This window comes from Myripristis murdjan, chromosome 8 (assembly GCF_902150065.1).
Source record: "Myripristis murdjan chromosome 8, fMyrMur1.1, whole genome shotgun sequence".
Taxonomy (NCBI): Eukaryota; Metazoa; Chordata; class Actinopteri; order Holocentriformes; family Holocentridae; genus Myripristis; species Myripristis murdjan.
The window spans coordinates 27,812,094-27,834,942 of record NC_043987.1 but is presented as its reverse complement, the minus strand read 5'-3'; the positions used below and the strand labels follow the sequence as shown (position 1 = coordinate 27,834,942).

General features: G+C 39.4%; 2 protein-coding genes across 2 annotated transcripts; both read right to left on the bottom strand.

Moving 5' to 3' along the window:
- Nucleotides 1-188: 188 nt before the first annotated feature.
- LOC115363360 (uncharacterized) lies at nt 189-20,527 on the bottom strand. Its single transcript, XM_030057531.1, has 6 exons — nt 20,451-20,527; nt 18,870-19,463; nt 18,653-18,772; nt 2,689-3,156; nt 2,466-2,585; nt 189-1,788 (listed from the first exon to the last, which is right to left on the bottom strand). Exons 1-6 carry the CDS (start codon nt 20,504-20,506, stop codon nt 801-803), a joined length of 2,346 nt encoding a protein of 781 aa, XP_029913391.1. The 5' UTR covers nt 20,507-20,527; the 3' UTR covers nt 189-800.
- On the bottom strand, nt 15,395-16,725 carry LOC115363365 (apolipoprotein L1-like). The gene has a single exon (XM_030057538.1). It carries the CDS (start codon nt 16,323-16,325, stop codon nt 15,465-15,467), a length of 861 nt encoding a protein of 286 aa, XP_029913398.1. The 5' UTR covers nt 16,326-16,725; the 3' UTR covers nt 15,395-15,464.
- Nucleotides 20,528-22,849: the final 2,322 nt, after the last annotated feature.

Here is a 22,849-nt window from a genome sequence, read left to right as displayed (position 1 = left end):
AACCAAGAAACACAGCTTTACTACACTCCAACTGTGAAACACTGTCATTTATAATTGGGAAATATGACAAAAAAAAAAAAGATAGCTGTAAATCTCTGGACAAGAAATAGGCTAAGTCATTGTTGAATACAGTTTTAAAAGTTTTAAGATAAAACAAATTATACAGCATGACTTTGCAGTTGGAAAGGGTTGCCATGATTAATGCTGAGAGAAAAACAAATATATCTACGGTATGCACAATCTATCTATCTCCAATATTTAAAATACAAATGCAATTATGTATGAGTGTGATGTTTTAGTGCTCATAGTAACTAAATGCAGGTTGTTCATTAGCATGACAAGCAATCTCTACTAAAGCCAGCAGTTCATGTCTGACCCATTTCAGAGCAAATGAAAAGCTTCGTGCACTACCAGACAAAGAAAAGATGACAGCTGTCTCAGGACAGAGGAGCCACTGACTCACTGCTGGAAACTTTAGTTATATGTGATATATGCAGGTTATATTTTTGCAGTGAACTGACACATGAATCGAGGCGAGGCAAGGCAGACATTCGAGGTTAGGCACAGGAATAACATCATTAACCATGTTAGCATGTTAGGAAGAGTTAGTTTTGTGGTGGCATGTGGTATTACAGATTTTTATGTAATATAATGTAAATTGCATCAGTTAACATTATTTAAGTAAACCTTTGTGATTCTATTATGTATTTATTAACTCCTTCTACTACATGATGCAAACTAGTTTTGTTTTGGTTCTGATCCAGTGGATCAAATGGAACTTTAGTTTTCATCTATTTATCTCACTCTGGATAAAATGGCTTCTGCAGGATTTTTTTGTTTTTCTCTGATGTTTCCAGGCCTTGACACAGGGAGTCATGGATCTCCTGCCATGCCTTCAGCTCTGAACACCAAAGTGCAGATCTGGCTTTGATGAACTCTGAGGCTTCACTCTTGCTGCCATAATGCAGACTGATGCTGTTTTTAGTGATGCCGTAGATATCCAAACCAAGGAAAAGCCCATTGAGGACGCCAAAACCAGCCCTGGCTGTACTGCTGAGGGCAGCAACCCCTCTGGCAGCTGCCTCTCCTGTATCTGCGGCCACCCTGGGCATTTGAGCAATTGCTTCAGCTCCCTGGGCCCCCATCTCAAACTCATTTGCAATCTGCACCTCATTAGCTGTTGTTTCAGCTCCCTGGGCCACCATCTCAATCTCATTTGCACTCTGCAGGGTAGGTTTTGGCTCTTGCAGGTCATTGACAACAGAAATAATATCTTTTGCAATCTCACCAGATCCACGCACTCCTGTTACTACTGTGTCAGCCACATCTGATTTACCCACTCCAGCTCTAGTGACTGGTTGACTGGATGCTATCTCCAAAAAATGCTGGATATTCTGCATATTCTCCAAAAGGGTTTGGAAGAATTCATTGGCTTTGTTTTGATTTTCACGATTGACTTCACTCTCTGTGATTGTGGTGACTAGACTAGTGACTCCGCCGGTAATTCCCAGCCCTGCTCCAGTTAGGGTCAGACCTAAAGATGCCCCAGCTGTAAAGGGGGCTAAAATCAGACCAGCGATGGAAAGCACACCTCCAACTGCCCCCACCGAGCTGCTGGTCACACCTGAGATGTCCGCCCCCAGCTTCATCTCGTCGAGTTTGACAGCAGTCTCCTCCAGGTCAGACAGAAACTGCAGGATCGTGGGTTTTCGCTCGCTGTACTCCCTGATGAACTCTGAACACGACACGTCCTGGAACAAGAACACCAGCCTGAAGTGCTGGTCCATTCTGATAAAGAGAGAGGAGATCACAGGAAAAGTTTGGTTATTATTGCTATACTTGATGTTACTTAAAGGTACCCATTGTAGTTTGTGATCACTAGTTTTAACGCTATAGCGCACACTGGGATAAACCGGGTCCCTGTTTTGATTATGAAACATGCAACTTTCAAAATACTGTAAAACTTCAAATGATATTGGGCTTTTAAATGAACTTGAACTTAAACTTGAACCATTGTATCATTTTTTGACAAAAAAAGAAAAACCATGTGGCCATACCCGGCCAATAAAAGGGTTCTGGTATTAAACTGGGACTTGGCTTTTACTTAAAGTTTTACCGTATTCCAAAATAAGGCTTTGCAGGCTTAGGGCCATGTCTTAGGCTAAACTCACTTCTCAACCTTTCTCAAACTATCTAGCTTCATTTGGCTTACCCCCCACGGCTAAAGGAGACTTGAGTTCTTGGGTTTCCATAATTTTATACAGGTAAGTTTTATATTTATTTATTAAAAATAAAAATGAAGCTCAATCGAGTTTTCCTTACCTTTATATTTTTGCATTTTTGAAGTAAAAAAAAAACTGTCTCAAAAAGTGCCAGCTGTCCTGGCAAGACCTGCATCACAATAGCTGAACAGAACAACTGATAACAAGTCCTGGGTCCAAAAGATCAAACATGAAAATGCTTACCTGATACTGACCAGCTGACGTATATGACCAAGCATATTTTGTATGTTTTCTTCAGACAAATCCACTGCAAGATGAACCATTTCTGGTTCAATCCTCTTCTGCCGTAAGTCATTAACAGAGCTGTGAATAGGAAAATAAAAAAAACATTTTGAGATATTCTATAGTTCCTCTTGAGCAATTTGTATATGATTTCAGGGAAAGCACTGATAAACTGCCATCTTACCTTTTCTTCATCATGTGACAGATTATCTGGGTGATCAATATGTATCTGTCCAATTGTGTTGCAAACACATCCGCATTTTTAATGTTTGGGCGGAGGAAGGTCCTGTCATGTCTCTTAAACTCAAGAAGAAATGGGCAGACATGCGTTGAATCGTTAATGACAGCCTGAACTTTTTCAAGGCTGATCTCTTGGGGCAGCTGTAAGACCTGGTTCTTCATGAACACCTGCAGTGAGGTGACCGCTAGCCGCTCCACAGCTTCAAGGAAGGGGTCAAGCTTCTCCAAGCCTCCCAGAGCCTTCTCCAACACTGAGTTCAGGTCAGCCTCATCTTTGATTTTGTTCAGCTCGGTGACCTCTGTCTTCCTCTCTTTCACCCATTCAGAGAGAGTGTCAAAGAATTCCCCCAATGCATCAATGCAGCTGAAGGTATCTGAGATGTAATGGCATAATTCCCTCTGTAGTTCCTCTCTGTAACACAAAACAAAATTAAGAAATTTACTTTTGAAAATACAACATCACTCTGGCTATTTTTAACCTTGACCCTGTCTTTTGATCTTTTTCCATCTTAATGATTGATTGTAACCAAATATTTAGATCATATAAACATAGCTTTAAATAATTTGACTTTCTAAGGATAATAAGCAGTTTGATAGTTGCACTGCAGTGTGCTTAATTAGGACTAATAATGACTGCAGTCAGCCCTGGCTTCTGATTGGTTAACGTGTCACATTTGACGTGCTGGTTAGTTTAAATTTAGCGCACACTAGTCTTTGACTGTGTTTGTCGCATTAATCATGCATTTGTTGTATGTTTAAAGTATTTTCTTGCAATTTTTTTATTGTGTGCTTAAATAATAAAGATTTCAGTAAAGTGAAATGAATAAAGGGAAATGAAGAATTTGGACTACAGAGTTTTAATGAAGCATGCATCAACTACTTGCTTGGACCCCTCAGCTTTGGTGGGCATTTTCAAGAAATAGATGGAACCACACTCCTATTGAAAAATGATGCTTGAACTTGAACGGTGGACTGTATTTTCCTAACTGGGTTCTGGTTCAAGGTAGTGAGCAACACAATGGGGCATCAGTTATATAGCAGGTCAAAAGGCAATCAAGTTTTCCATACGTTTATATTTTTACATTCATTTTTGAAGTAAACAAAATGTCTCAAAAAGTGCCAGCTGTGCTGGCAAGACCTGCATCACAATGGCTGAACAGAACAACTGATAAGACAACAGATGAAGATTCTTCCAATTATTTATTAGACATTTAATTTCAGGGTTGCACAGGATTTGGAAATGAACTGGTTATTTAGAAACATAATTACAGAAAATACAGAAAAAAAATCATCAGAATAGGCTATAACAGTTAAAATCTAAGAAAACTAAATACATTCAGCTGAAATCATTAAGCTGGATACCAGGAATATATGTGAAATAACTCATTAACCCTAACCCTGACCGTTTGTTGAGTGGGCAAGCTTTAATAAAGTTTGTTATTTTTACGTCAGTCTTAAGGTTAAATTAAGGTCTTCACAGAGGTGCTCGCTTGCCAGTGCGTGTCTGTGTATCATGCAGTGAAACACTAAGCAGTGCAGTGCCTTCTCCTTCAAACGGCTGTTGAAGCCCTTATTTTTCCCCATCATTGCTGCGGCTCCATCTGTGCAGCATGCAACCAAGTTATTATACGGAATATTGTGCTCCGTGAAGTAGGCCTACGAGTCAACAACGCCGAAAATATCCTCTCCTCTTGTTGTGGATGTGAGATTTACAGACATAAGTATGTCTTGCTTTAGCTTGTTTTCCTCAACGTATTGTAAGAATCACCTCCTCTGCCACAGTGGACCTTTCATCCAGCTGGACTGAAAACAGGCCTCCCTTTATTTTTTCAATGAGAGAGCTCTCGATATCTTTACAGTTTTAAATTTATTAGCCACTTGCGCGAAGGATCTGCCATGGGGTGACAAGGACAGTAGGATGGTTACCATAACACTGCTATGGTTTTGTGTAATTGTGCGCTGTTTATTTGATAATGTGTGTTTACTATATCACACGTTTCTAATATGAGTGGTAAATGTAGTTTGCTGTGAATTATATTATTGTTTTTCACTGCAGTATTAAGTTGTGTGGACTTCACATGGACATGGAAATATTTTCAAATGGGAGAGCCTCGTCGTGCCGCTGTGCCGCAGCTGGACTTTGGATATTGGAAGGCTGCAGCCCCTGAATTAGGATACAGCCTTGGTTTCCTGTGTTCCCTCTGTGTCTGCCTCATTTGCCTAGCCCAGTTTCCCATATCTGCCTTGAGTTTACTTAAGTGTTCCTGATCCCTCCCTGTGTTTCCCCCAGCCAATCCTGTCTTCTCCAGTCTTGAGCTCCAGCCCCTTCCCCGGTGTGTCTCTATTAGCCTGTTATTCTCCACATATATTTAAGTCTGGTTTCAGTTCAGGTCTTTGTCAGTTCGCTGTCTATGTCTTTACACGTCGGTGTTGCAGTGGTTATACTCCCAGAGTTGTTGTTCTTGGTGTTTCCATCCTGCCAGTAACCTAAAACTGGTAATAAGTAGTTTTTTATTTCTTGAGTTCCTATCCCTGCCTAATTGCTCCTGAATTTGGGTCCATCTGCCTGCATTAACCGTGACACTATCCCTATTGACCAGATGTGACTGATGTTTACTGAGCTGAGAACATGGAACCTGTGTCAGCATCTAATGATACAGTTTTTTTGAATTGCTAAAACACAAAACCCAATTCTCTAAACCAAATGACCAGTTCTCTAAACACATTTAATAAAACTGGCCCCATTTGCCAAAACCATAAACACATTTCACATGAAGACACAATTTACAAAATGCAATCCTCCTTTTCTCATAAATCTAAACACATTTTGTCTTGCTAAAACACATGTTGCAAAAAACTCTGCTCAAATTCTCAAATTAAAGCTCATGTGATGCAAAATGCTTGTCACAGTCAGCAAAATTTGAACACAATGAACACACCTGGCTTCATTCATTAAACATAACAACTCAAAATTGAAGACGCTTGTTGCAAATGATGTGACCACACCTATATAAGCCAGTTCAGAGTGCACAGTTTGCTGAAGGTTCCAAACATACACCACAATGGACAGAGGCAGAGTCAGAGGAAGGAGAGGAGCAGGCCAAGGAGGGAGAGCAAGACAAACTCACACCATCATTACAGACGAGATGCGAGCAACAGTCATTGACCATGTCATTGTCCATGGCATGACAATGGCTGAAGCAGGACTAAGAGTCCATCCAGACTAGGTTCTCAGTGGCCGCCATTATCCGGGCATTCAGAGAACACAACAAGTGCTGTACTGTACTGTAATGCTATATTGGTCACTACAGTAGATTTTTAGGTAGGAGTAGGCCTAGTAACATGGGACATGGAAGTTGTCAAATCCCACTTTAACCACTGCCTATAGGGTACCCTTTGTGTGCAACTCTGATCGTATCAAAGACCGGCGTTACGAGTATGTGCAAGTAAGTATACATCCATGTACACAGTTCACGAACTAACCAGATTAGAGAGTGGTTCAACATCAACCAACAATTCCTCAATGTCTGTCTGCCACCCTACTCACCTTTCCTCAACCCCATAGAGGAGGTTGATACATATATCATAGAGGGAAAATATTGCCTGTGATGTAGATGAGGTCCTGTGGCTCGACCCAGCTTGACGATATGATGGCGCACAGTGATTGTGTTGTGTGAGTGTGGTATAGTTCCATAAAAAAAAAAAAAAAAAATCACACCCTGAACATTGTGTTTTCAATGAGTATTGTTGTGTGTAATGGAGATTTACATACTGTTCATGTGAAACACACAAATCTATGAATGCCCAATACTCTACTCTATATTTTGAGAACAGATACTGTAAGGTTTCTAAAAATGTGCTTTGGCAGTTGTGAAAAAAAACATAAAAAGAACATTCTCACACACTGAACATTGTGTTTTCAGTTGATTTGATGTAGTGTGTAATGATGTGTATAGTGTTTAAATTTTTGCAGGCTTTGAGCAGCTGTTTTGGTGTGAAAGTTGGAGTTTTGAAAAGAGAAGGTGTGGTTTTGTGTATGTAGCTTTAGAAAAGTGTGTTGTGTTTAGAGTTTTGGGAAAATGGAGGAAAGTTTTGTGAAATATGTTTTAGCAATTTAAAAAAACTGTAAAACTGATTGGTTATTGTTTTGCACTCTGTCAAAATGAGAAGGCTATAGTATTAACGTTCAGTCGACACTGTTAAATTATTTTTGTCACAGAGTTTTGCTGTTAATACATTAGCATTCACCTGTGGTATGCAGCTGAACAAAAGAGCTGTATGGTTTTTTTTTTTTTGTTTGTTTGTTTGTTTGTTTGTTTGTTTTATAAATGCAAAAACAATGAGGAAAGGATGAGGTCACACATCTTAACACAACACAACTCGTTTAGAAACACAAGAAAGCTCCACCCCAACTCCTTTACTTTGGTTTATTTTACACAACAAACATTTCGGGCAGAGCCTTGTTCAGGGTGAGATGCAAAAACGACAAATTGGAAAGGAAACTTGCTTTTCATTCCAGTATTATTCCTGATCAAAAGCACTTGTTTGCATAGATAAATTAAAGAAAAATGAAAAAAAAACAAAAAAAACAATTTGTTTCTATTCTTATTCACAGCAATGGTCTGTTTCATTTTACTTATGCAGCACCGTTAGTATTACTAGTATTGTTGGCGTCCAATATATGATACATTGAACACAAGAATGAGAAAATTAAGAGGACAGCAATCTGCAGTTAACAGCCCCAGGCTGAATAGCCGACACAACTCCTCTCCTAATTTGCAAAGGTGCTCATACTTTCTTAACCCATCCATTCAACAATTGATTATTAAAATATAGACTACCTGACCACGGCCTCCTCTTGCCCTCCACCTGGTCTTTTGTCGTCAACCTCCTGCGGCCTCATCTTGTAACTTGGTGGATGATAAGTCAGTGTTTAGGAATCTGAAGCTGTCCGAGCTGCAAACCTCTCAGCTGTGCACAGTGAACTGGACGTATTTTAGAGAAAACGTGAGGAGAAAAACATGCAAGGAAAACCCTGAGTTAATTTCAGTTTCAATTCCTAAAGTGCACCACACCCTTTCCCGTAAACCCAGGGAGAAAAAAAAACACAGGAAAGCTTTATCTGTTGTGCATGGTTCAGATAACCCAAGACTATGTAGTCTACTTATGCTGCTTTAAGTGATAAGGGAAAATAGCAAAAATAGCAGGCCTACATTTGCTATTAAGGGAAATAGCAAATGTAGGCCTGCAAGTGGCTCGTACTTGAACAACCAACAAGTACAAGGTCATGAGAGCTCTGCCCCCAAAATGGTGCACAAAGCTGATATTTTACTGTGAGGGATACGATGCAAATATGCAGCGCTGCTATGTGGCCAGAAGTGTTTGAATCACACCACCAAGGACAGAGAGACACTTGACAGAAAAAAAATGGTAAAAACATTGCAAAACTTCAAAAATGACCACAGACCTGAACAAACAACTGTGAAGCTGTATGTTGAGTCTCACAATGCCGATGGTTGATGGACAGGAAACTGCTTGTATCCAGGGCCAACAAACAGACATACAGTCAGGTCCATTTGGACAGTGACACAATATTCATTAGAGTTTTCATCAGGCCTAAAAATTAAGACCCTACCATACCCAGGCCATACTGGACCAGCCCCAGGCCCTACCCTACCCTACTAACTAGCCGAACTTTAGGCCCAACAGCCCGATAAAGCCCGGAAAAAAAAAAGAAAGGAGAAGACAAAAAAAAAAAAAAGATCGCCAAATTCGCCATTATTTAGCAGCGCTGGTGGCTCAAATTCTAGTAGCAGTGAGAGAACGGACATAATAGTTGGCGAAAGGCAGCTTCACCACAGCACCAGAACCCAAAGACCCACCCCACCCGACCAATTCACATACATTTTAGGCCCGACCCTACCCGAAAATGTCGGGTAGGGTCGGGTTCGGGCAGAATTTGAGAACTCTAATATTCATAATTTTGTCCTTGTACACCAACACAGCGGATTTGAAATGGAGCAATCAAGACGTGACTGAAGTGCAAACTTTCAGGATTTAATTTAAGGGGTAGAATAAAAAAGTGGCATTAACCGTTTAGGAATTACAGCCAGTTGTAGACATCAATCACACTTTATTTATTTAACGGGAAGAACCCTCATGTAGAACCAGACTCAGGGCGGGTGGTCATCTACCTCTACCGGTTGGGTGGGGAGGGGAGAGAGAGAGAGAGACAAGGAGACAGAGACAGGGGGATAGGGACAAACTGGGACAGCAGACAGCAACAGAAACAGCAGGGTATCCTGAACAGGTAGTCTAGATGGAAGTGACACACAGCATCTAGCCATCTCGTCTGCAGCTGACCTTCCAGGATGAGCAGGACAGTGTGACCTAGACAAGACACAGAAAGCACAACGAAAGCAAAGGGGCAGAGGACTAGCATGCACTGAGTAAAACGGGGGGCGGGGGGGGACAGGAAGAAGAAGAAAGGAAGAGGGAAGATGAAGATTAGAAGAGAGGAAAGTGCTCAGAGCATGATATGAAGTCCCCCGACAGTCTAAGCCTTTATCAGTATAACTAAGGGCTGGTCAAGGGCAACCTGGGCCGACCCTAACTGTATGCTTTGTCAAAAAGGAAAGTTTTAAGTCTACTCTATGTCTCTCTATCTTGTCTACGACAAGATAGAGAGTGAATCTGCCCTCCGAACTGAGATAGGAAGTTTGTTCCACAAACGTGGAGCCTGGAATTGGAACGATCTGCCTCCCGATCTAGTTTTAGAGATTTTGGGAACCACCAATAAACCTGCATTTTGGGAGCGCAGTGCTCTGGCAGGGTGATAAGGAACTATGAGCTCTTTCAGATAAGATGGTGCCTGCCCATTAAGAGCTTTACAGGTGAGGAGAAGAGTTTTAAATTCTATTCTAGATTCTACAGGAAGCCAATGTAAAGAAGCCAATATTGGAGTAATATGATCTCTTCTCCTAGTTCTAGTCAGCACACGTGCAGCAGCGTTTTGGACCAGCTGGAGTCTTTAACGACTTGCTGGTACAACCTGATAATAAGGAGTTACAGTAGTCTAACTTAAAGATTAGAGCATTAGATGCTCTAATCTCTGTAATAGAATGTGATGGTCGATGGTATCAAAAGCTGCACTAAAATCCAATAGTACAAGTACGGAGAGAAGTCCATTATCTGATGCAGTTAGGAGGTCGTTTGTAACCAGAGGTGGGAAGTAACGAAGCACAAATACTTTGTTACCGTACTTAAGTAGATTTTTCAGGTATCTGTACTTTACTTGAGTATTTAATTTTCTGCCGACTTTTTACTTTTACTCCCTACATTTGAACACAAATATCTGTACTTCTTACTCCTTACATTGTGAAAACAGGCTTGTTACTTCTCTCTCCCTCTCTCTCTCTCTTTGGTGGGGGCTGGCGGGCTCGTTACCACCAAGGAAAAACATGCCAACAGCTGCACCGGCACCGTGCGAGTCCAAAAGGCAGAGAAACTTTCCAGCTACAGCAGCGCACTGACATAGATTGTGTAACAAAGTGAAGAGTTGCCACTCTGCTGTATTTTCACTGGCTAACAGCAGCACACTAGCTTAGCTTGTCTATTCAGAGAAGCGGTATCACTTTGGCAAATTTTTCAGTCTATGTTATCACATGCATACTACTGCTCATTCATTGATAGTTGAATTGTTAGGTCTGTTTGATAAGTAATTTACAATTTTAAAACAAATAATAATTTAACATATTGTTAAATGTAATTTAACACATTGTTAAATTATTGGAGTCAAGCTTACTGGTAAACATCTACTCCTTCAAGATAATTTATTATGTTCTAAAACTCATAAACATACACCAACACTACATACCAAGTGTTTGAGCAGCATATCTCCTATGTGCTACAAAAAATCCATGGTAAAAAATTATTAACATTAACGCTGAAGCCCTCCCCCACAGTTTCAAAAAATCCTGGAGGAAACCCTGCACAGAGAGGGAAAGGGAGAGAGGGCGCGGGGCGTGAGAGCAGTTAAGAAAAAGAAAACCATATAGAGAAACATGGAGACATGGAGGAAGACAGTTGCCAGGGAAGATAACGTTAGCCGGCGACGGAACAGAGTCGCAGAAGCAAGAAAAAATCTGTTAAAAGTCATATACGTTAAGTATAGTGTTGAGAGTACCAAAGCTGTGATCAAGGTACTCATTCAAGACCTCTGGTCAGTTCAGTCTTGATTACTGGGTGAAACTGGGCTTGCAGCAAAACTAGACTGTTGCGTGATTTTTATTCTCTCTGCAACAGCAGAGAGAATAAAAAAGGTTAGAATAGGTTGTTAATAAAAGAGGAAATGTTCCTGTTTTGTGTGCCCTGAACTTTTTTTCGTCAAAAAGTTATCAAAAATGTTTATGTATCATTAATGGTAAAAAATTCATTTTTACTTTTTACTTTTGTACTTAAGTACATTTCAGAGCCTGTACTTTCTTACTTTTACTTGAGTAAAGAAGTTGAATTGGTACTTCTACTTTTACCGGAGTCTTTTCTCACACAAGTATCTTTACTTCTACTTAAGTACACAATGTCAGTACTTTTGCCACAGGTCTCTGTTTGTAACTCTAACCAGAGTTGTCTCTGTGCTATGGTGCGCTCTAAATCCTGACTGAAAGTTTTCGAATAGTTCATTTTGCTTTAAGTAGCTACAGAGCTGATTAGCGACTACTTTCTCCAATATCTTTGAGAGAAAAGGAAGATTAGATATTGGTCTATAGTTGGCTAAGACATCTGAGTCAAGAGTAGGTTTCTTGAGGAGCGGTTTAATTACAGCTACTTTAAAGGATTGTGGCACGTAACCTGTCAATAAAGACATATTGATCAAAGCAAGAAGAGATGTGCTAACCAAAGGTAATACTTTTTTAAGCAGCTTGGTTGGTATAGGGTCTAGGAGACATGTAGATGACTTGGAGGAGGAGATAATTTAAGTTAGTTCCGATAGATTAATCCTGGAGAAGGTCTCTAACTTATTATCTTTGATAGATGTCTCAAGGGGTGTTTGGTTAATGCCAATTGTGGGAAGGATGTCATCAATTTTATCTCTAATAGATAGAATCTTAAGATTAAAAAAGTTCATAAAGTCATTACTAGGGATGTAACGATTCACTCAACTCACGATGCGATACGATTCACGATGAAGCGTTGACGATTCACAGTACGATGCGATGCAATACAATTCACGATGTAATGCGATTTTATCATGATTTCCTTAACATGAACTTGAAGACAAATTATATAGCCAAGAAATATTTTTTTATTTCAAAATGAATTCTTTTGAAAGACCACTTGGTGTACACCAGAACTTTACATTAGGTTCTCAATGCTCAGTTGTGTGGGGGGGGCATGAAAAAATTGCTGTCTGGCACGCCTGTACCTCCCTCTTTCTCTCTTACACTCCTTTGAAATTTGCCGTACAGTGTTGAGCTCTCAGCATGTTCATATGTTTTAAATAATGCTATTAAAATTTCTTTGCTCACTGTTCTATTTCCACTACAGTCCATCAAAGTATGAGGGACGAAAAATGACAAAACAATAAATAAATGAATAAATAAATAAATACACATATAAATATATAAATGCATAAATAATTAAATTAATAAATATTTCTACATGTATTTATTTATTTATTTCTGTTTTTATTCATGCATTTTTTTTATTTATTTGTGTATTTCTACATTTATTTATTTCTACAATTATTTATTATATATTTATTTATTTCTACATTTATTTATTTGTTTATGTATTTATATATTTATTTTTACATTTATTTATTTATACTTTTATTTATTTCTACATTTACTCATTTATTTATTCCTTCTTTATTTCTACATTTATTTATTTATTCCTACATTTATTTCTGTATTTCTACATTTCCACATTTATTTATTTTTGTATTTCTGTGTCGTATGTTAATGAGGTGGGCGGTTCTTACATTAGTCTTAAGCACGATTGGTTTGTGCGTGTGATCCTATCCACTGCTACTGTCTGGACTGGCAATAGTAGTGGATAGTAGTGGACTAGCTAGCTACTAGAACATTAACGACGCCAGACTTTTTCACGTGCTGCTTTCATTTGGGATCTGTCGCAATTTTTTTAGGGCCCGAGCACTGGAACAGTGCGAAGCCCTATTGTTATTGCTCTGTTTCTTTCTTCTCCTTTCTTCTTATTATTATTACGTCAAAATAAACCTTAATTTGACCCCCTAAACATGCTCCAAAACTCACCAAATTTGGCACGCAGGCCAGGTCTGGCGAAAAATTTGATAAAATGGACAAACGGACAAACTATGCAGATGGAAAGAGGACAAAAATTCCTACAAAAATATATAGTTTTGATGTGGATTGGACCAAGTTTGTGGGAGCTGTGAAGAGTTTTCAAACATTTTTGACTCTGGTGTGCTCTGCTCTGCACTCTGCCTGGACATGTGACTCACTCTAGCTGCCTCAGGAATGCGCAATACACACCCATTGTAAGAGCTCAGAGGGAGCAGAAAACACTCTCAAACTAAAACTGTCATTAAAAGGCCGAAATTTTGCGGGTCCCTGCCCCAGTCTTTGCTTTTTGAAACATTTATTATCTATTTAGTAGTCCTGACGAATGCAATTTGCTGTATATTGTTAATTTATTCACGTTAATTTATTATTTTTCTGCCCCTTTGGACACTGTATTCCAAACCCTTGCTCTAAATATTGTTTGAAATATAAAATGATACATATATTTCACTGTAAAGAAAAAAAGGCAAGTGTTGCACTGAGTCGAGTGACTGAGGAGAGCAGTGATCAGTTAACTGTGTGCTCACTTTAGATTGGACTGACCTCACACACACACACACACACACACACACACACACACACACACATACACACACACACACACAGGTAGCCCAATACACATCTTTAAATGTTGTCCTTTTGTCTTATTGATGTCATTATCTGTACTGATGAGTCTGTCATGTTCATTTTTCTGTTGTACTAAATAAATAAATAAGGTAAACCATGGGTACATGTGGTCAGTGTAACAATAACCATAATGCATTTTTTTTTTTTTTTTTTTTTATGATAAGCGGTGGTAATACCATGATAATACTGTAACACTGTAAAAATGGTAAGACACACTGATACCATGCATGGCCTGTACTCTTTAAATCGTTGCTGGCTATGGTAAAACCATGCTTAGCAGCAGAGTGATTGTAGTCATCATGAAACTATGGTGAACTATGATCTTTTTTTTTTTTTTTTTTAAATTTGCATTACTGTGAAACCAAGTAAAATAGAGCTGTAATCATCTTTCTGGAGGCCAAAAAAAAGTGATGCAAATGGCTTTTGCACAGGCCCATTTGAACTGCAGGTGGAAAAACAACTACAATTGCTGAAAGAGACAAACTATTTGAGCTAAACTGATGTATTTCTCTCATATTAGTCACACTTTGCTTAGAGCGAATATGACTGGGTGAAATTATATTAATTACCTTGGAAAGGAAGGAAAGATTCACGCTGAGATCAAAACTACTAGTTTTTGATACATAAAGAGTGATTTATTTCTATGATTTTTGAGGCCACTGTTGACAAATTATTTCAAGTAAGACATTAAATGTAAATTTGCCGCTGTACTGTATGTAATTGTGTTGCAAAAATAGACTTTACATAATTTTAAGACACATTATGCCACTCCTTCACTAAAATATACACTAACAATAACAAAAGTGTGTATAGTTTTCATTGTGAATCAGAAGAATTAAGACATCACAGCAGCTAATTCCTTTAAAAGGCATTGTTGGTGACAATGTCATTATTAACATCTGAAGTTCAACCAGTCACTGCAGTAAAATCCACTGAATTTAAGATATGAATCACTGAATAATAATGGACTGCATATAGTGAAACATCAACATTTACAGTTAAATGATAAACAGTATAAAATTCTCAGATGAGGAAAAAAACGTAATTTCCATGATCAGCAGAGTAAGATGAGTCAACTGATTAATAGTCCAGTCATTTTATGAAAAAACCTAGGACAAATTGCAAGAGAAGCAAATTCAACTGATTTTGTATCCTCAGTTTGTCCTGAGTGAGGGATAAAAAGTCCCAGGAAATCCCATTGGTGGAAAGTTTTGAAAATCACCTATTTATGACCATATATTACAAAAAAACACTGTTTTTAACACACAGGGGAAAGGGTTCAAAATTTTACTTTCAGATATCACTATAAAAATTCATAAGTTGATTACACACACAAAGACAAGAAAAAAAGTCAATTACAAGTTCTTTGAATTATTCTGTTTACACATGCATATCACACATTATCTGATTTGATATGCGCTAATAAGGAATATAAGGAATAAATGCCAGAACAGATATTTAAACAGTGAATTAAAAGGTTACTATGTATATAGTAACCTTTTAATTCACTGTTACATAGTAACCTTTTAATTCAAGTAAATAGGTGATTTTCAAAACTTTCCACCAATGGGATTTCTTGGGACTTTTTTTCCCTCACTCAGGACAAACTGAGGATACAAAATCAGTTGAGTTTGCTTCTCTTGCAATTTGTCCTAGGTTGACCCCAATTTTGGCCTAAAATTACTGGACTATAATGCCATTATAGAACCACAGTTAATTAAGAATTAATCAAAGATGCACTTTGATGATAAAAGATGATCTTCAACAATCTCTAGCCAATCACATCAGATTGGCCTAACATGATTTTAGACTTAGCACAGAGGAAAGATATGATTGTGGCCATAAAACATTGTCCAATCACCGACTCTGGCCTACTGTATAATGTAATCCTGGTTTTCTTTTGGTGTCTGATCCAGTGGAGGAAACCAGCTCTGGCTGACTTGGTAAGAGCAAGAGGCCCTCTGGCAGCTGCTTGTCCTATATCTGGGATGTCTGAGGCCACCCTGGGTATGTTACGTAATGACTTACCTTGCTGGCCAGCCACCTTACCAGCACTTAGGATCAGGTCGTCACTATTTACAATCACAGCAGAGGCAGCATCAACAATGGAATCAATGCTTTTTCCAACAGCGCCAACTTTAGCAAGCACTTTGCCAACACCCAGGGCCATGTCGAATTTATTCACCTCGATTCCGGTGAACGCCTGACTGGACACTTCCTCTAGACATGCCTGGAGACTCTCCACATCCTCCATAAACTTCTGGAAGAGTTCATTAGCTTTGTTTTGATTTTTGTGGTTGATCCCAATCTCTGTGGCTGCTGTGACTAAACTGTTGACTCCGCTGGTCACTCCCAGCCCGACCCCAGCCAAGGTCAGAGCTAAAGACACTCCAGCTGTGACAGGAGCTAAGGCCAAACCAACGATGGAAAGCACACCTCCAACTGCCCCCACTGAGCTGCCGGCCACACTAGAAATCTTTGCCCCCATCTTCATCCTGTCGAGCTGGACAACAGTCTCCTCCAGGTCGGACAGAAACTGCAGCATCCTGGGTTTTCGGTCTCTGAACTCACTGACGAACTTTGAACATGACATTTCCTGGAACAAGAACACCAGCCTGAAGTGCTGGTCCATCCTGATGAAAAGAGAATAGATTCAATAGATTCACATTCTGGTGGGTCTGAATGTGCAGTAGAGACTGTTCTTATCAGTCAACCACTAAAACTTTAGTTTTAGCCACTTTTGTTAGCCTTCATTTGTTCAGCTTTTTTAGCTACTTGGTTAAGGGTAGGAAAAGGTCTCTGTTATGGTTAGGAAAGGGTTTGTCATGATGAATACGTTTAGGGAGAAGTAATGGCTAAGGGTAGGAAACTTTGAAAGTGAAACAGTAAAGTGAAGGAGTAAAGGTCTGTGTGATTGGCCCATCCTGCACCCCACCTTCTTCCATGACCAGCTCTGTTGGTCTGTATACCACGTCATGGTTGCTCTGGCACCAGGGTCCCATTTGACTGGTCAAGACAGACTTATGATAGAAATAGATGATAATAGCCTTCTGACCAACTAGAAAGTGCAGCGGGGACCTACTAACCCATAACTGTGGGAGTGATTACAACTGATAACAGCTTTTCAATGGTGTGATAACAGTCGAATCAGGTGACTCTTAAATACACTTGACGATACCTTGATATCATCTCCACATTTAATGTAATAAGTCAGTACCAGTGGTTAACATGCGTAATGTTAACTGATTGATAAGTTATCTATTTAATGCTATTTAATCACTGTGTCCATCTAACATAATGCCATTGACCACAAGGGGTGTCTAATGCTCAGAACAAGGCATGTTCAAAACATCTAAACATATCAAGAATTTCAAGAGGCTGCCTAATTTGTTTCTCATAGTTCCTCTCCACAATGGTACTAACTTAAGTACAATGCAAATTCCAGGTTGTTATGAAATAAATGAGAATGCTTAAGCCCCTGTTTATGCCCACAAACCCTTCCAGTGTCCCTTTCCTTAAATTCATTAAAGTTAGCCTGAAAGAAAGCTGGCTTTAGACTCAGTCATTCTAAGTAAATTGACTCAGGAGGCTTAAAGGAAGTCTCTTTAATGTCCCCAGAACCTGACAGCCAGAGCTTATGGCTCCCTTCTTTCTGCTATTAGCCTCTAAACTGGGATCTGGGAAATTAAGTCACAGCAACAATGGACAAGCTTACGGTCCAAAAATGGGGAGGTTTGTTTACTTAAACCATGTCACTGAGAGATGATATGGTGTCACTGAGTAGTCAGGGCATCCCAGCCAACTGCCCCTGTAAATGTTGCATTACATCTCAAGCTGTTCATGTGAGGGGGTCTATTTGATGCGTACAGTGCCAGAATGCAAAGGGCTGCACACGCAGGGTGTCTGAACCTCCTACATGTTCCTGACTACACATTCCAGCACTCCCAAGGTGAATACTCTGGTCCTGTCAGGGCACAGGAATAGAGCTTGAATCCTCAAAGGAAGAGGTGAACCCCCTCCCCTCCCGCCTCGAAACTCACCTGTGGTAAAGCAATGCTAGTGGAGCCCCCTGAACCACCAAGTGTTTGAGTAGCAGGGACACACATGCCAGTCACACTGCTCCACCATATCAGTGCAAATTAGCCTGTCATCTTTATAACTGGAGAGAGAACTACCTTTATACAAGTGGTGTTCGCAGAGCCACGTGGATGAATCAAGTGGTGTGAGCTGTGCGTTACATAACCCTCAACACTAAAGCCATATCTGTCTTTCATAACATTCACCTCCAGTTTACAGTGGTATGGTTTAAAATGATACCACTGGGATTTCAAAGTACTTTATTACCTTATTGCCAAAATACCGTCTAAGCCTGCTTGGGTGGCCATAATTTTGTACAGGTTAATAGCATGGGGCTTTGTAAGAAATGGGACAAAAACAAACTACAGGCCAGTATTTTGCACTGATTGTCTTCATATTTAGTACACAGATGCATTTGGGTAAGATCTTCATGCCAGTTGGTTTTGAGGGAGTTTGCTCCACATTTGGACATACGATGGTTCAAGAACAAAATAAAATATGAAACAAAATAAAAGTGTAGTCAACATTTTTGCAATCTCTTCGTGCTTAGCTTGCACCTATGTATGGAAATATGTCGAAGCCTACTGAATTTAAGGGAGGTTACTCCCCATTTGAGCAGGTGGGAGTGCCCTGAGAGGTCAGGATAAACTTTTTGATATGGTGCCTTATCTGACACTGACAGTATGACACCAGATTGGTGGTATGAGGTGTTTGGGGATACCTGATGCAACAAAACATTTCTAATTCTTTAACTGAAATGGATGGCATTAAGCTGATAGTGAAGCTCAATGAATGTTTATTTTTGTAATAATTTTTAAGATATGGTGAACTGTGCTGAAACAACATCTGCACCAAACCATATCATTCATTAAAAATACTTACCTGATATCAATAAGCTGTCTGATATGGCAAAGCATAGCTTGTATGTTGTCCTCAGACAAATCCAGAGTAAGATCAACCACCGTTTCTTTAACCATCTTCTCTGAAAACTCACTTACAGCGCTGTGAATGAGAACATTACAATCAATTTTAATGTATGGTGATTCATGCAACTGTACAGTGTATTTTTTGGGAGGATGAAGATGAACTGTCCATTTACCTTTTCTCCAACCTCTCACAGATTTCCTGGGCGATGCATATGTATTTGTCCAAAGAAGCTGCCAGCACTTCCACATTGTGGATGCTGGGAAGGAAGAAGGCACTTGCATCTCTCTTAAACAAAAGGAGCAGTGGGCAGACCAGCCTTGCAGCAGTAATGACAGCCTGAACTCTCTCAGGGCTGATCTCTCGGGGCAGCTCTAACACCTGGTTCTCCTCCATGAACACCTGCAGCGAGGTGACCGCCAGCCGCTCCACAGCATCCAGGAAGGAGTTGAGCTTCTCCAAGCCTTCCAGAGAGTTCTTCAACACATTGGCCAGCTCCTTCTTCAGCTCCTCACGCCTCTTGTCTGTATTGAAGCTCAGCTTGCTCTTTGTGAGTTCAAACAGGGCCTGGGCTTTGTTCTCAGACTTAGTGACATGGCTGAAGTTCAGGTTGATTTTGTCAGCCCTGTCTTTGATATCCATCATCATAGACACATCTGTCTCTCTCTCAAGCATCCATTTTGAAAGCTTATAACAGAATTCTTTCACCGTGTCCATGTAGCTGAAGGTATCTGAGATGTAACGGCATAAAGCCTCCTGCAGTTCCTCTCTGTAACACAAAACCACACTGTGAGGTTTCCTCTTGAAAACAACACTTGAAAACACATCCAACCACTTTCAACCTTGGCCTTGTTTTATCGCCTGTTTCTATCTTAATTGTTACCTAAATCTTGTGAATTATTTGCCAATACAGTTCTGCAGAACCAATGAACTCTCCAAAAATCCACCCCAAAAACACCTGGAGTATTTTTTGGTTTTCATAATATTAATTGCTCTGTCCTATCATGTCACAACATTTTATTACTACATAATTACTGTGTGGACAAATATTTAATGGAATGTTTAATGCATCTAATGAATTTATAGTTAATTAAAATTAAATTAACAAAAGAGGACTTCCAAATTCCAGTGCACTGATTCATTCTATGAATCAATACACTGCTGTAAGGATGAAAACACACACATGTTCACATATTCCAAAATATTTTTAAACTGAATTAAAGCACTACTACTACTACTACAACAACTACCACTACTACTAATAGTAATACTATTAATACTACTATTAATACTAAAATTACGGCTACCGACAATAACAACAACAACAACAACAACAATAATAATAATAATAATAATAATAATAATAATAATAATAATAACTTAAAACAATAATACATTTTAAATATATTTGAACTTTGATAACATATATGTGAAATTCTTTGAGCAATGTGCCTGCGTGTGTGTGCGCGCGCGCGCCTGTGTGTGTCTGTGTGTGTGTGTGTGTGTGTGTGTGTGAGAGAGAGAGAGAGAGAGAGAGAGAGTTGTTACTTTCGCCTTAACCATTACTTTGTTTTGTTTTATTGGATAAAGTCGACACTAAAGGCACAGAAGTTACTTGAAAGACATTTAACGTAACACAGAGACGAACAAGCAACAAATCTAATCAACACAAACTAGTCCTATGTATGACTCTTCGCCAGATTTACTCATTTGCTGAATTTTCTTCCTCCGGCCTATCCAATCTATTCAAGCGTACCTGAGCAGAAACACCTGTTTGTCCGGTTCCTCCTCGTCGGCTTCTTGTGGCTCCATCTTATTCAGTGCGCGGATAAATAAAATCAAGTTCAGAAGCCAGAATCTGAAGCCATATAGGCTGGAAAACACTTCACTTGTATATCGTGACCTGGAAAAACTGGACAAAGTGTGAAGAGCAAAAATGTCGACGTGACCAGCGCATCGGTATGTTGGGTTACGATTTCCTCAATCCACGTCCAAAACCTGAACCACTCCCCTGTCTACAGCCTGCTATAACCTGTTCAACTCGCTCTCTCTCTCTCTCTCTCTCTCTCTCTCTCTCTCTCTCTCTCTCTCTCACACACACACACACACACACACACACACACACACACACACAGAAAACAAAATCAAGAATTTATTCCATTAAGTCTTGGCAGCGCACATTTATTAAAGATGTGTGTTATGTTTCTGTGAAAATAATTGTGTTTGACAAATATATGTTTACATTTACTCTAATATCTTCTAATATCTTTGAGCTCCCTGTCGATATCACATCCATGTTTGTAAGCTGAGGAAGAAAACTAATTAATTAATTGATTAACTGATCCAGTCGGCCTTTAAGTCGGCCAAAAATGTAGGCCTACATGTTCCTACTCTTTATTTATTTTTTGGCACATTTATGCCCATTTAGTGCTCCTAATTCATGTTATTGCCTCATACCTTATACCCTAATTAGTTACCCATCTTAGCCTATTTTTTCACACTTTCCCACGCCTCCAGTAGGCTACTAAGTAATAAATACCCTCTGATCTTAGCATTGTTTGAGGGAAAATACAATACAATGTTTACTGTAGCCTATTGAGGATACTAACGGAGCTACATACATTTTATCTTATTTGAGGTTTGGGATTTCATTGTCTCAGGAACTAAGGGCTGAAAGTTGTTGAGGAGTCAGTAGGAGCAAGCATCGCATTTATTGAGCTGCCGGACTGGACTACGAGCTGTGGACTCGCTTACCCAGAATGCCTGTGCGATCGTGTGCAAGTGGTAACAACTGCACTGTAAGAAAAAGCACTCTAAAAGCCATCAGAGGCTCCGCGCACGGAATCCTTCCACATTTCTTCACACTTCAACCGGTGCTTGTTAGAACTAGCCACCAACAATGTGCAGAGAATGTGCACCAAGACCCTGTTTCCAGATGCGTCTTTGGTGATCCCATCACAGGTGGACAACAGCTCTCAGGCCGTCCGTTCACACCTGACATGAGCAACCATTTCCATATGAGGCTCACCTGGCAACTTGATCTCGCTTTCGTGCTCTGTAAGCAAATAAATATGCCTCATTTCCATTTGCCAAGACCAAATACCTAAGTGTTTTGTTTTGTTTTGTTTTGTTTTGTTTTGTTTTGTTTTGTTTTGTTTTGTTGGGGGGTATTGTTATAAGTACATTGAAATCCTCACTTTGCTGCTCCTCCTGACGCGCAAAAAAATATATAAATAAATAAAGCTAAAAATAAAATGACATACAACTGGCAGTTAACAAAGGGAGACATTCTTGCTCACCCCAGCCTCATTTAATGCGCCGTTAATCAATAATAGCCTAATGTTTCATACCTGTAAGTTATTACAGGCTCGAGCCGATCACGTCAATTCAGGCTCAGATTATTTAATTATTCATGCGGGTGTGAGAGGGCATCAGTGGAAGATGAGATGCGGCTGAGATTTGACTGGAAATGCGAAGAACTCTGCTGTGCATAGAGCCCAACCTGTTATGTGTTTCTTAAAGCTGGAAAATTCAGTTTCCTTTCCTGCATCAAAAGTTTTGTCACCCTTTTTCTCATCAAAATCCAACAACAGGAAATACTTAGACCTGTCAAGTTTATGCATTTTTCCATTAATTCAAAGATAGTGTGGAGATGATGACTAATTATCTATCTCACATTATTATTATTATTATTATTATTATTATTATTATTATTGTTATTATTGTTGTTGTTGTTGTTGTTGTTGTTGTTGTCGTCGTCATCGTCATTATTATTATAATTAATTCATTTCTTTATTTTAATTGAGATATCATATTAACACAGTTACCTGCACAATCAGGGGAATACCACTTTGACACAATTATTTTATTTTATTTTTTAATTATTTTTTCCTGAATCTGTACAGGTGTTTGTTTGGATTTGGAGAAAGCCAAAGGAAACCTTCGACACACATGGCGCCTTACAAACTGTTGAACATGGTGGTGGGTGTGTAATGGTAATGGCGCCCTCTGCTGGGCATCATTAGCTCTGACGATCAGAGGTCTCTTGATCCTTCATTTCATTCGGTAACAAATTACTGAAACTTTTACATGAGGTGGCATTTCACCCTGAAATAAAAGAAAATCACATTCACTTAAATCATCCTGCACATTAGT